The 14488-nt window shown below is 36.9% G+C and overlaps 1 protein-coding gene across 1 annotated transcript; it reads left to right on the top strand.

Annotated features, from left to right (window-relative positions):
• Positions 1–453: 453 nt before the first annotated feature.
• Positions 454–12486, top strand: LOC121984248 (rRNA-processing protein FCF1 homolog). The gene is made up of 10 exons (XM_042537088.1): positions 454–747; positions 7046–7118; positions 7186–7251; positions 7332–7437; positions 10774–10816; positions 10939–11011; positions 11110–11197; positions 11875–11931; positions 12007–12085; positions 12165–12486. Exons 2-10 carry the CDS (start codon positions 7048–7050, stop codon positions 12176–12178), a joined length of 597 nt encoding a protein of 198 aa, XP_042393022.1. The 5' UTR covers positions 454–747; positions 7046–7047; the 3' UTR covers positions 12179–12486.
• Positions 12487–14488: the final 2002 nt, after the last annotated feature.

Genomic DNA, 14488 nt, shown 5'->3' with positions numbered 1-14488 from the left:
TTAGTTCTTTATGAATCTAGATTTTAAAATAATGAAAAGATAATTATAGAATTAATCGAGCTAGACATGAATAACAATTTGAGTATTACTTACTTTTTTCAAATTTTAATATAATTATTATAGATTTATTAAATATATTAAAATCTCTATTCTAACAAAAGGATATGAAGATTTTCAAAAATATATAACATACAATATAACATACATATTGATATCATTTGCTTAGAGAAAGCAATGACTCGTATCAATAACAACTCTCTCTCTCTATAAAATAAATATTTTCCCATTTAAAATTCGGTTTAGAATAAGTTTAATAATTAAATTAATAATAATAATAATTAAAAAAATTTATTGAGAAATTTTTAAATAAATTTTATAGAATATTTTTAGGGGATAATTCCGCTTTTAATTTGATTTATTTACATACTGCACTGTTTTAATAGTTTTAACTAAAACCTTAGGTTTCGATTAAAACTGCTTCTCTTCTGTTGGCGCACTTTTCCGCCGTCCGACCCGGCGCCGATCTGTTCGCGAGTAGCCGACGGAAATCATCACCGCCCGCAGCAGACAGTTTCCACTCTGCTGCAGTTTGTTTCCAACTTCCCCGACGCACCGCAGGTTTCTCCGCCTGCTGACACTTCTCGTTCTTTCCCATCCTGAGCAGCCGGAAAATAACATCCGCCGGCAGCCTGCCGCCGTAATCCGCCGCTGGGAAGAGGCCGCGAGCGTCCGTCCAAGAAGAGTCGGGTAACGAATTTAATTAAGAGGAATTATCGTCGATTAACCCTTTCTGTTCAGTGCCGTTCCATGCCTTTTTTTTCGCCGTTATGATTCCCGAGAACGCCGTCCCGTAGCAATCAACGTTATTTACCCGAAATTTGACACGTCATGAGGCGTTCCAGTGCCGGAACGCCCTTTCCGGTCATTCTTCGTCGACGAACCATGCTTGAGTTGATTCTGGACTCATTGTTCGTGATTCCCATGATGAATGAAAATATAGAGTTATTCCATTTTGTAATTATGATTTAGGTTGTCATTAGGAATTGATTAAAGTCTAAGAGTTGTGATGATTAGAGGTCGAAACAAACAACCTTTCTCCCTTCCACTTTGAGTTGGAGATTTAGTCTATAAACCAATGTGTAAATTTTAATGGTTATCAATAACTATTTTGATAGTATTTGTGAGGTCATTAGCCCAATATTAAGATAAGTACTTGGCGCGCATGACTAAAAACTAGAATATAAAAAAGCTAATGTACAATAATATATAACAATGAAAAAAAATCATCCCACGAATGTAGCTAATGTACAATAATATATGAACAAATTTTGCTTCATTTTGTTCATGAATTACATTATATCCTGTCCGACTAATTATGGGGTTTGATACTAAACCATGGACATTTGATTTTTTTTAGAATCAACTAATTATTTTTATATCTTTCTCTTGTACATTTGACTTTCTGGCTCTGTTACATAATATCTCAAAGCCAGAGGTTAGAAAGTATTATAAATCATATTTAGGAGATGTAATTGTAAGCTAATAATTAGATAGAAATTATAGAACTCTGGGTAGGCCAGTTTCACTCCTTTTCCAAGTCTTTCTATTATGCTACCTAAAGAAGAACTGTTGTGGAAATCAGTGATCTCTCCTGAACACAGGTGGTTGAAACCTGTTCTGTTTATATGCTTCTAGGAGGCTAGGAACGTAACAATTTAACTGTCCAGGCAGTCATATTTGCTAAGAGGAAAATTTTGGGTTTGTTTTCCTAGATTATTATTATTGTTCACTAACATTTACTCCTCGTAGTTTGGTATGTTTACAATGGAGTTTTATTTTATTTACATTTTTTTCTTAACACTTCTTTTAAGGTGATTCAAAATATTATAAAATTCTAATTTATTACAAATATTCAATTTCAAGATATCTTAAATATTAGTGAACAAATCTGCTAATTGATCATTGGAACTAATAAAAGAAGTGGTTCTCTTTGGATTGCACTTTTTTTTTGTATGAAATGATTAAATCTCAATTTGTTACATTCTCTAATGAAGTTCAAGATTGAAAGCAATGTGCATTTACTCACTTGGAAATTTACATCCCTTAATTATTAACTCTTTGAGCCAAATGGTCTCACATGCAGCAAGAGCTATGAGTTTATACTCCACTTGTGCATTTGACGTAATCACAACAGCTTGCTTTTTGTCATTCAAGGGAGCTGGTTGTCCTCCAAGTAGAATACAATATCTTAACGTGAATCTTCTATTTGTGCTCGAGTATACTAATATGTATCTGTATACAACACAATTTATATGGTATGTTCAGTATGAGTATAGGAGAATATTTACTAGAGCATTCTTGTGATATCATAAAACCTTTAAGGTTGGTTTCCAATTGTCATAGCATAGAACCCCATAGAATTAACTGATCACACTCACAATAAATGAGACATCAGACTAAGTGACTACAAGGTAAACTAGTCTCCTGTACTTTTCCCATATTTGATAATAACTTGTGTTCTGGTATTAGGAAATAACATTACAATCTATGGGTATATCAACTTGTTTTGCTCTAACATACTAACCTCCTTGAGCATGCCAAATACATACTTCTATTAAGGGATATAGATCCCTCCTCTTGACTGAGAACCTTTATGCCAAGAAAATACTTTAGGTTACTAAGATCTTTACAAATTTTGGTCAAGGTATGCCTTTTATCTTTTTATTTCAATAGAGGTTCACATAAATGAACAAAGGATATGTTTTTCTCAGAGCTAGACCATTGATAAAATACTGAGGAGTTTGACATTTTTCTATCATCCCAAATTGATGGAGAGTAGAGCTGAATTTACCAACTTGCTCTAGGGATTTCCCGAGACATCATATTAATCTCCCTTTTTAGCAGTAAATTCAAAAGGTAAATTATGTTAAAATCATTCTGATGTCTAATTGATATTATGACCACTGAAATTAGTTTGCCAACCTAAACCTTTGCCATAACAAAAGGTATCAAGATAATTAACAACTTGAGTGTCTTTTAGCCACTAATCCAACCTTCAATAGATCTGTAATGCTTTCAGAGTTTCAGTTATAGTGAATACCCAACAACAGCAATTTCATGTGTTGTCATTGCATCAATTATAGTTGATTGCCATCCTCGATTGGATAGAATCTTTGAAACAGTGTTGAGAAGGGAACCTGAAGTAAAGGAAGAAATGAGGGTAGATAGCTACTACTTATAATTGATCTGTAAAATATGAAGAATGCATAAAAATTATATAAAAGAACATTTGAAAGCAAACTATGGATTAGTTCTGATTGGTTTATGCTTCGTGATATGGGACATTAAATTAGTTCTCTCCAACAGATTGTATCTGCTTCGTTTTGAAGATATTTCTCCAATATGTCTACAGAAACATGATTAGATTCACCATTAATATGTCTATAGAAACATGACATTTCATGTCACGCCCGAGAAGAGGGACCTGACAAACGGACAACATCTCCCCTGTAAACAAATGAAACCTGGATACATAGTCATACGATTGTACAAGTATAATAATCTACAACCCACACAGCTGAAATAGAAAACAGAGTAATAAGCAACCCACATGGCTGTAACAAAAAAAGCGGAAGACATAGAAAAGCCACACAATTCAAAATGGCAAACTGCGTGGCAGCATGACTTAAACACAACAAGTACCAAAACGGTAAAGTAGCCACAAGGCTAAACACCACACACAAAGTATTTATTATATGTACAAGTTCGGACCAATAATGCAAGTAAAAGCCATAATGGAAGAAAATACTCGATGTGACATGGGACTGACGGACAGGATCCTCCAAGCGACTCTGCAACATCCACATGTACCCGAGGAACATAAAAGTACAAATGAGGGTGGTGAGTCTGGTGACTCAGCGGGTAATAGGATGCATGGTCAATATAAAACATGGAGATCAAAGTATACAGTAGGGAAATGAGAACATGATCATATATGACATAATGAATACACATAATCATAACTGACATAATAAAAATAAATACACATATCCAATTTGGATCAAACACACACGGTATAGTGATCAGTAAACTCACTAGGAATCAACAATAGATCTACTCGTAACATCTAAGTATCATAACTAGCAGTATATACATGTATGATAATTGAACATGTATGAAGCATGACAATATGCACGTGCATGCAACATGGTCACTCCTGCCCATCCTTCAAGACACCATGACCTATGTGGCCGAGAGATCCGGACAATGACAACTGTACTACTCTCCAGATACCACTATAGAGTGGCCGAGGAGGATAGTTCGCTAAGTAGCTATCTCACTATATAGCAACGGAGTTAGGGACTGCTCGCATCTCTAGATCCTACTGAACTATACTACCCTCTAAATACTACTACTTTCGAGTGGCCGAGGCGGACAGTGTATATGACTGAGCGAATGATTGAGCACGACAGGACTAGCTCCACTCCTAGTTACCACTCTCCCTCAGTGGCCAAATGGGCAGCTAAAAATGACCGACAACTCTCAACTACAAGAGAGACTTTAGTTGTCAACATACAGTGCAATGATGGGCATGATGCAACTAATCATGTCACCAACACGACGGAGTTAGGGACTGCTCGCATCTCTAGATCCTACTGAACTATACTACCCTCTAAATACTACTACTTTCGAGTGGCCGAGGCGGACAATGTATATGACTGAGCGAATGATTGAGCACGACAGGACTAGCTCCACTCCTAGTTACCACTCTCCCTCAGTGGCCAAATGGGCAGCTAAAAATGACCGACAACTCTCAACTACAAGAGAGACTTTAGTTGTCAGCATACAGTGCAATGATGGACATGATGTAACTAATCATGTCACCAATACGCTCATCATCAATGCAACATCTTAATCCTTATAAGTACCTCCAATACATGATCTATCTATCACCTAAGTTTATAGGTTCGAATAGATCCAACTGGTGTCTACTAAACAACAAATACAATAAGTAGCAACACTAGACACGTACACACCATACACGTACGCATCCTACAACGTAATTATAATTAACGATATCTCCAATAGTCATATCATACATGTATGCACACTACAACATAGGTATAATCAACATGAAACATCTAATAATCACACTAGACATGTGTGCTCAAACAAGATACAAATGGACAGGCAACATGGTAACTCTTATAGCACATACGAAACATGTGTACACTCAATATCATATGCATAATCAGCATGTTAACTTAGTCAACAAGATATCCCCTACAACACATACTTTACATGTGTATATACAACAGAGTATAGATATCCAAAGCCCAGACTGTATATGAAATAACTAGATCATCTCTAAGGTCAAGCAAATAAGTATCGAGCAGGATAAAAATAAACAGATTTAAGGTAAAATAACCTAATCTATCAATTAAAAACAGTCATGCACTAAGTTCAATGAACTAAAGAGGTCAAGGAAGAAGTACCTGTCTTTATCCGTAGATCATGTCAAACAATTTTCACGTCGAGATGCTCATCTCGAATCCAAACTCTTTCAAACACATAATGTGCAGTTTAGCTAATCACATCATGCATCGACTAGCTAAACCTAGTTCCCAAAACCAAAAGCTAAACTCCTACGCAATGATCATTAGTTAACCCTTCTTGTCAACATGCTTCCATGCTTCCTGTCTTGATTAGATTATCCAACTAATGAAATCAACTAATAAATGAATCTTCCATCCATTATCTCTTATCTCTTTAATTGATTAAGCATTAATCTTTAATCAACCTTCCCAATGATCAGAATTTAACCAAGCTAAATCCTATCATGATTCACATAACTAATCGAAAACCTAATCTAATTAGAAACTGTAATTGGATCAACCAAATCATTGACTAGCACAATCTAATCCGATCCAATTACTCCTTCACATGTTCCAATTTAATCCAAGCACAACATGAATTAATAATGCATATAAACTCCTGAACAAAATAGCTCATCTAAGATAGAAATCAAAGGGAAAGAAACACTGAAGGAGACTTACACCGTTGGATGGACATTGTTCGGATGCCTATGTCTCAGCAAGGCTTAAATGTGTTGATTTCCCTCAACCTAATAATCATTCAATTACATCCAAAGGTTAATCCAGATTCTATTCCACAAATTAAGACAATTAGGTTCACACAACCCTAGAAATTGAAATAAGGGCTTACCCTATTTGGCCCCTTCTTCTCCGATGGCGGATCTCTGGTGGCAAGCATCCAGTAGTGGCGCAAGGGAGGGAAGCTATGAATTCGCAATTAATGACTCCTCAGAGGGCAGCAACTACTGCATCGGTCCTCAAGCAAGAGGGAGGGTAGCTCTAGACCTCCTTGCGTTGTTTCCCCCTTCTGGTAACGACGACACCAATCAATCTGCCGGTGATGGTGGCGATCGAGTGAAGGCGGAGGCACTGCGATGAACAGGGAGTCGAGACTGTGAAGAGGAGGAAATGACGTTTGGAGAGAAGCAAGGAAACTTGGCCGGCGGTGGACCGTAGAACCATGCGGTGTGCGCAACGATGGCGAGCTACTGCAGGATGGTGATCGACTACGGCTGGCATCTAGGGCATTGGCAGAGGGAGGAGGAGGGCGCACGACATCAGCCGTCGGCTTCTGGCAATCGGTGGTAGGGTGGTGGGTGGTGCTGTTTGCACAGATTGTGTTGGAGAGAAACTCGGGGAGAAGAAGAGGAGTTGGGAGGAGATAATGAGAGGAATAAAAGAACCTTAGGTATTTTATATATACCTAGATTAATTTTAATCAATCAACTCCCAATTAATTGATACCCCAAACAGACTTTCTCTAAGCCTAATCGATTCATCCCCTTAAACATGTCATACGGACTCCGTTTAAATCCAGAAAATTCTATAAGGTTATTTCTCCAATAACACGTATTATTTAATTACCATGTCTTACATTTCATGATTTCGGTGGTTCATTTTTCATAGATGAATTGATTGTATTGTGTTTGTGCTTGTGTTGTGTACTCCAGTGATGGGGCGAGCGAAGAAAGGTCCTAAGTTTGCTGTCACGAAGAGGCTTATCGGTCCTAAAACCCTCAGGAAGTAAGTGAAAAGCTCATCTTGTTGTGTTCTCTTTGTATGTTACAATATTTCTGAATTTTAATTTTAGGTACAAGGAAGAGGTGTTGAATCCTAAAAAGAAGGATCTTGAAAAGGAGAAGCTTCCTCGCAATGTGTACGCATATGTTATTCATTGTATGAGTGCTTTTCATCCTACAGATATTTTCTTTATTTTTTTCTCTTCTTGTTTTGAAGGCCGGGTGTTTCCTCTGCATTGGTCTTCACATACAACGCTGCTATTTGCCCACCTTACAGGGTTATTGTGGACACCAATTTCATTAACTTCTCTATCCAAAATAAGGTGCCTTTCATTTATGCATTATAGCTTTCAATGATGGTTATGCCTATGCTATGTGTAAAAAAGGCAATATAGTTTCTGTTCTCAATTATCCCAGGAGGAGCTTCTAGATAAATAATGAACTACTAATTGAGGGTTTCTTTACATAGTGTCAGTGGGAGTGTCACATCCTAGTTTTTGATGGGCTTATGGATGATGGTACTTGTTTACAATTTTCAGTAGTTATCCCACCATGAATATTTAGTTATTTGTGGTTTTTTTGGAATCCTGTTTATATATAACTGTAAGTTATTCCTTTTCTACTTTATACCCTTCTCAACTTGGTAATTGATTAGGCTCTAAGGTTTGTATTTAGAGTTTACCATTATGTTCTTCACTCCCAATTGGAATTCCTGTTGCAAAGGGAACATGGTAAAATGCATGCCAAGTGGCATCCTCATCATTGAGAATACAAGATCCATCACTCTCCACATCACCAATCATCTTGTCCGACTATCCCAACTACAGTCTGGGTTCCTTGACGAGCTTGATTAATGCATGCTAAACTCATCTGATTTCTCATCAAGAGTGCACTTGCTTGGTTGCCTAGACCCAAATTGACAAGTACATATGCATCTCCATTGTCTTCACCAACAACATATATGAAATGTTTTGCTCAAGGTCTGAAAGGTCATTAGCCAGGTTTACCACTTCGTGCATGTTAGCACCGATATGGTCTATGCCAAGATCAATGCGGATACTATGATCAACAACCATGAGGCCTCACAGTTACTACCCACCAACTCCTACACTGCTACCAAGACAAACACAGAACCCTTGCCTTATCCTAGAATAAGTCCTATAGCCTTCCTTTCCTCACCACGTGCGATAACAATATGTCTATAATCTCAACCAATTTTAGAGAAATTGGTCCCTAAGTTAATCCTCAAGGACAACACCTCACCATCCCAAAAAGGGATGTTGCAAAGGCCTAATTTTCGGATTAAAGAAGGTGCTGTAATTAAAATCAAATCACGCAATACATTTTCAAATAAAGGAACAAAAATGGGGACACTGAAATCAAAATAAGACATGCCATTATTGGACAAATGAGGAAGACAAAAATAGTTACAACAAAGTAGGCATCTTTATCTACACTCCTTAACTTCAAAGTTGAAGTACCATTAGATTCTATATTCAACAATAAGTTTATATTTTTCATTCAGCTTTTGAGATGCTGTATGCATGATTTAATGTGAGATTTATTATTTTCTTTCTCTTATGTGTCTCTTCTCTCAAAGCTAATGCTAGAAATTGATCTTATCTCCCCTAACATTTATCCCTCTCTTGCAATAAACAAATGACCAAATATAGTCTCCTCCCATCAGTACACACCGCTTGGCCTATACATAGAGGTCTTAGTCTCTTTTTGTTCACAACACTTCTATCAATTTCTTTATCCATTGCATTTTTTTAAAAATGATTGTTTATTTTTTCTCTTCTACCATGTTTCTCTGTCTTTTTCGCTTTTTCAAATAAATGTTAGAACTTTACTCAGTCTCATCTCGGACTTCTTGCTGTTTGTGTATCAAACATTTACTGAAGCTCTCTCTCAAAAGATATATTTCTTTGTTTATATCAAAAAAGTAGATACCTGAATCCTAATCCATCTTTTTTTGAAGCTAAGATTAAATTGTTAACATTTCTCCAAGTGCCCTATTTCTGATGGTGAAGTCATTGCTGTACACCCTATTAAATCTAATTGTTTTGCTAATGCTATCTCTTATCTTCTTGTTATTAATATTATTTACATATAGTTATTAATATTATTTACATACTTGACAGTGTTTGTTATCATTTCATCCATAGATTACAATCTTAGGTTGTTTCGCCCAATACGGGCAAAACATCTCATTCCGCCTACGGACCAGCACCGACACAACGTTAGCACTCCGTGACGCATCTAGATGTGTCACGCGGGCTTGACGACGCTTTCGAGTGTGCCGGAGACGAGTTTCGACGCATTGCGCGGGCCATGCGTGCCGCCCATGCCTGCGATCATCGTGGAACAACGAAATAGGGGTAAGAGGAGTGATTTTTAATGTATTTTTTAATAAAAAAACATAGGTTAATAATTTTAATCAACTCCTAGTTATGATTGAGATAAATTTTATAAGTTTAATTAAAGCCTAATAAAATTATCCCATTAATTATATATATTAAAAAAATATTTTATTTTTATATTTTTTATTTTATAAAGATTTTAAATTAGGATTTCATCCGTTCTTAATAGTGGTTGGTGAAACTTGAGGATATTGTGTTAGTTGATACTACCAAAATTTCTTTTTTGCAATTAACGAGAATTATTTGCTTGCTCAATTCAATGATGGTAAATATAATTAGGGTTGTAAACGAGCCGAGTCGAGTTTCGGGGTGTTCAAGCTTGTTTGATAAAGTAACCGAACCGAGCCGAGCCGAGCCGAGCTTAAAATGAACCAAGTCTTTGAAATGATTGTTCAAGCTTGGCTAGGTTAATTTTTATAAGCTTGAGCTTGTTTGAAGCTTGACTTAAGCTTGGTTCATTTAGATGTTATCGAACTTTCAATTCAAGCTTGGCTTGGGCTTGGTTCGAGTTTGGTTCGTTTAGATATTATCGAGCTCTTAATTGAAGCTCGTTTGATTGTTTGAAACTTTTACTTGTTTGATTGGTTATTAAGCTTAATAATTCAAACTTATTTATTTATTATTATTATTATTACTTTTTGTTTATTTAATATATTGATAAGAGTTTTATTAATGAACATGGTTCGTGAACATTGTTCACGAACGTTGTTTACGAACATTAACGAGACAAATACATATGTGTTCAAGTTTGTTTGTTTAGTTAATAAGCTATTCAAGCTTGTTTATTTAATTGATTGTGTATATTGAACGAACTTGAAGCCAAACACCAAGCTTGTTCACGAACGTTTGGTTCATTTACCGACCTAAATATAATTGTATTGTATATAATGGCCATTCTAGCTGAGACTACTAGGTGGCTGGAGAAATTAGTATTGTTAATTTTGCTAACTTTTCATTCAGTAGAAATATCTATCAGAACCTTGTTGAAGTACAGTTTATTCATGTATTATTTATTAATCAAAATGTCCACTGCTCGATAATTTCTTTCCTATAGATGATGTGTGTTGGCTCTTCAAGAATGTTTGTGATAGTCGTAGAAACATGTATGAAAATGCTGAGGTTCATCTTTGCAAATCTTAATTTCATGCTATGTTTGTAAGGGGTCTTATTCCTATAGAATACATGATATTTTTCTTTATTTGTTATCTTTGCTGATTGCTTTCTTAATGGTTCTAGTTGGATTTGGAGAAAGGCATGATGGATTGCCTCTATGCTAAATGTAAGTTGTCTTTTAGATGAGGACCGTGCCTTCGTATTTTGTTTGTAGGAGGATTATTTGGGTCATCTTAGCACCTTTATCTATTTTATAAAGAAATTGTTTCACTCATGTTTGTACTATAGGCACTCCATGCATCACGGATTGTGTTATGGCTGAGCTTGAAAAGTTGGGACAGAAGTATCGTGTGGCTTTAAGGTAACTTCTTTTTTTTTCTTCATCAATTTCATAAAATATATAATTCAATTTTACTATTTAATGGTTAATTAGATGTATATATTTTTTTTCTTTTACAGGATTGCCAAAGATCCTAGATTTGATAGGTTACCATGCACACATAAAGGGACTTATGCTGATGATTGCATCGTTGACAGGGTTACTCAGGTTTGCAACAAACTAATTTATAACACTTAAACCTCTCAATTTTTAGCAATATTATTTCCTGGACTTGTTAATTGTTATCTTCTTGTTGTGTTTGTGCATAGTTGCAAGTTCCGATACATATTCTTGTAAACACCAATTTCCACTTGCTTACTTTTTCTAAAAGTTCATCAAATGTTTCAGTTATTTGTTAAATTTTGTAGTATTTGGCTCAGGCACTGAGCCCATATTGACCAAATATCTCGTCCTGTCTAAGTTTACTGCTGACTTGTTTAGCTAAGTTTTATCAATTTCCTCGGCGTTACTGCAACATAGGGTCTGAGTCAGATTGAACCATCCTTTCGGTTTATCCTGTTTTATCTTGTCAACCAATTCTACTATTTCAAACCTGGTATTTCCAGTGTTTAAGGATTGGATTGGCTTCAGGATCTGGTATTTTATAGATAGACGAGGATATTGCCATTCATCTGTGCTCTTATTGGAGATCTTTGATATGCCAAAATGTGTTTCTAAAGTCTCACCAATCTGTCCTGCAGAAAGTTTCTGTTTCTATAAGTTTTTATAAAATTGATCATCTTATTGGAAACCTCTCCTGGCTTTAATATCCTTAACTGTTTTCTAGCTTTTATATTCTCCACCCTTTTTATCTTGTATTGAGGATTCCACCTTATCATGTACAGCATAAATGCTATATTGTTGCAACATGCGATAGAGACTTGAAGCGAAGGATACGCAAGGTAGAGGCCTAAAATTGTTTTTGCAGTACTGTTTTACCCTGTTACTAAGCTCTAAAAAGTGCAAGGCTTAAACAGATTCCCGGAGTGCCTATCATGTACATTACAAGACACAGGTATTCGATTGAGAAACTACCTGAAGCAACGATTGGCGGAGGTATAAGTCGTTTATGTGTTTCATTCTTCATTTGAGCACTGAACATGTCTTAAAATTGACTCTTTAATTATCAATACAGCGCCAAGATATTGAACAACTTCCAGTACATGGAGCTTCTTCCTGAGTCAGATTTTGTTAAGCATTCTCCGTTATGAACAAACAGAGCCAACCTGTGAGTCTTTGGGTTGTTTGTAGCTACTAGAACCTTCAAGGCGTTCATGTATCAACTTACATTAATTATAATATCTTACACTAATTTGCACGGAGATTAGGCAAAACAATGGCGATTATTGCCCAAAATGAACTAAGCTCATTAATTGTGGGGGTTATGATTGTGAAAGTGTTTCAGAATTTGATTGAATCGTTTGGTTGAAGCGTCTAACTCAAGACATGAAAGCCAATTTGTTTCATTTAAAATTAGGGTTTCTTATTTTTACTCCAGGTTTTTATGTTTTTAAAATTGTTTGTGATTTTACTTTCATTGTTTCATGCTTCATAACTATTGTTGAAATACTGTATATAATATTATTATTATTATTATTATTATTATTATTATTATTATTATTATTATTATTATTATTGATCCTATCTGAAAACGGTAGAGATGATGCGGTGTGTATGGTGGTGTGGTTGTTGATTGAGAGAAGATTTTTTTGCTTCACAGATAAGCTTCCTTTCGATCCTGCATATATGGAAATAAGCCAACTAAACGTCAGTGCCGAGAAACTAGGGGGTCCTTGGCGAAGGTCCTCTAATGCTTAAGTTAGTATAGTTTCGGACAGGTGAAAGAAGAATAGTAAAGAACGTGTGTGGGAGACTAAACTTTAGATGTTCAGAGAATGTACCTTGTCAACGGAGAGAACCTCTCTTTATATATATCATCTTTCATAAGCTCCACAATTATGATGTGACTAGGAATGTTAAACGTTGTTAGGGAATGGAAAGTGTACAACTTATGCATTATACAATAATTGTCTAAGGAATCTTCCATTTATCCATGTGTACCTCTTATCGTTTATACCTTATGACATTACTGAGGTACTTGAAGAAATATGTTGTCATGAGTGGTCGGTTGATGAAAGACATATTAATCCTTGAAAAAGGTTCTAGTAGAATATTCTCTGATATGTGGTTGTTATTTTGACAGATTGTTAGAATTCTCTGTTCATGTTATTGGTTGAGTATATTTCGATCGGTCCATAAGGTCGATCGTCTTTATGCATATCCTTGCATTAAGTTGCTTAGTTAAGTTCTACATAGTCTCTCCTCATGTTGTTGGCTGAGTATATCCAGGTCGGCCCCTAAGCCGGTCGCCTTTATGTCTGTCTTTGCGTTAAGCTGCTCAGTTATGTTCTGCACAGTATTAATGGTCCATTTGGCAAATAATATGATGCATTGGGCATGTTGAAAATATGTTCAAGATGTAAAATATCGTAACCTAATAATAAGGTTAAATGGACGAAATACCTTAATGGAATTTTTCAGAATTTTTAGAAATTTTCTGAGAATTTTCGAAGGTCGTATGGCGTAGGTTACGAGGATAAATATTGGGCCACGGTAAAGCCTGTTTAAGTTACCCCACTTGAACGAGGAAAATTTTTATTTTTTTTCTTTTTCTTTTTCCTTTTCTATTTCTTCTCCCGTCGCCGAACTCGTGCCCGACTTCTCTCTTCTCATCTCCTTCTTCCTCCCCGAGCCTGATCCCCTTCCTCTTCCTCTTCCCCTTTGCTCCCGCGACGCCGAAGCTTCCTCTTCACCAAGCCGCTCTCCCTTCTTCCCTCTGTGTTGCCACCGACCACCACAGCCGGCGCCGACTTCACTGCCCAGCGCTGCCCGATCGCTAATCACTCGTTTCCCCTCTCTTCCTCGGCCATCTCCGGACGCACCCCGGCAGAGCACCCCCCCACTAATCAACCCGTCGTCTTCACGATTGGAGGTGCCACCTTTGCTCAGGTTGGTTTCGGACAGGAGCAAGGAGCCGAGCCCTCTTCCCATCGGCTGATCGTCCGACGTTGTGCCCTAGCTTCCGATCCACCTTCCCTTTTTGCCCTAGTGTCGTTGTTTTCCCCTCTGTCATAGCGTTGTTTCTCTTGGCACATCTAAGGTGTAGCCGCCAGTTTCCACCTCTCGACCACAAAGGAGGTAAAAGGTGCTATTTCTTCTTGTTTTCCTTTTTTGTCGCTTGATCTCAGCAGCTGTCGATCCCTAGGTCTCGTCGGTGCCAGAAGGGAAACAACGCAAGAAGGGCTGAGCTACCCTCCAGAGCAGTGAGTCCTTGGATACCTTATCTCCACCGTAGGGTTTTCGTTCGCTGGAATTGTATCGCGGTCATCGTCCTTGATGCTAGGTCGTTGTTGGAGCTGTGCTTGCTACCAACGATCACGCTTAGCTGTGGTGTTTCCG

The sequence above is a fragment of the Zingiber officinale genome, chromosome 5B (assembly GCF_018446385.1).
Source record: "Zingiber officinale cultivar Zhangliang chromosome 5B, Zo_v1.1, whole genome shotgun sequence".
In the NCBI taxonomy this organism is placed as follows: Eukaryota; Viridiplantae; Streptophyta; class Magnoliopsida; order Zingiberales; family Zingiberaceae; genus Zingiber; species Zingiber officinale.
Note: the sequence above shows the minus strand (reverse complement) of the source record. Positions and strands in the feature narration are given on the sequence as shown.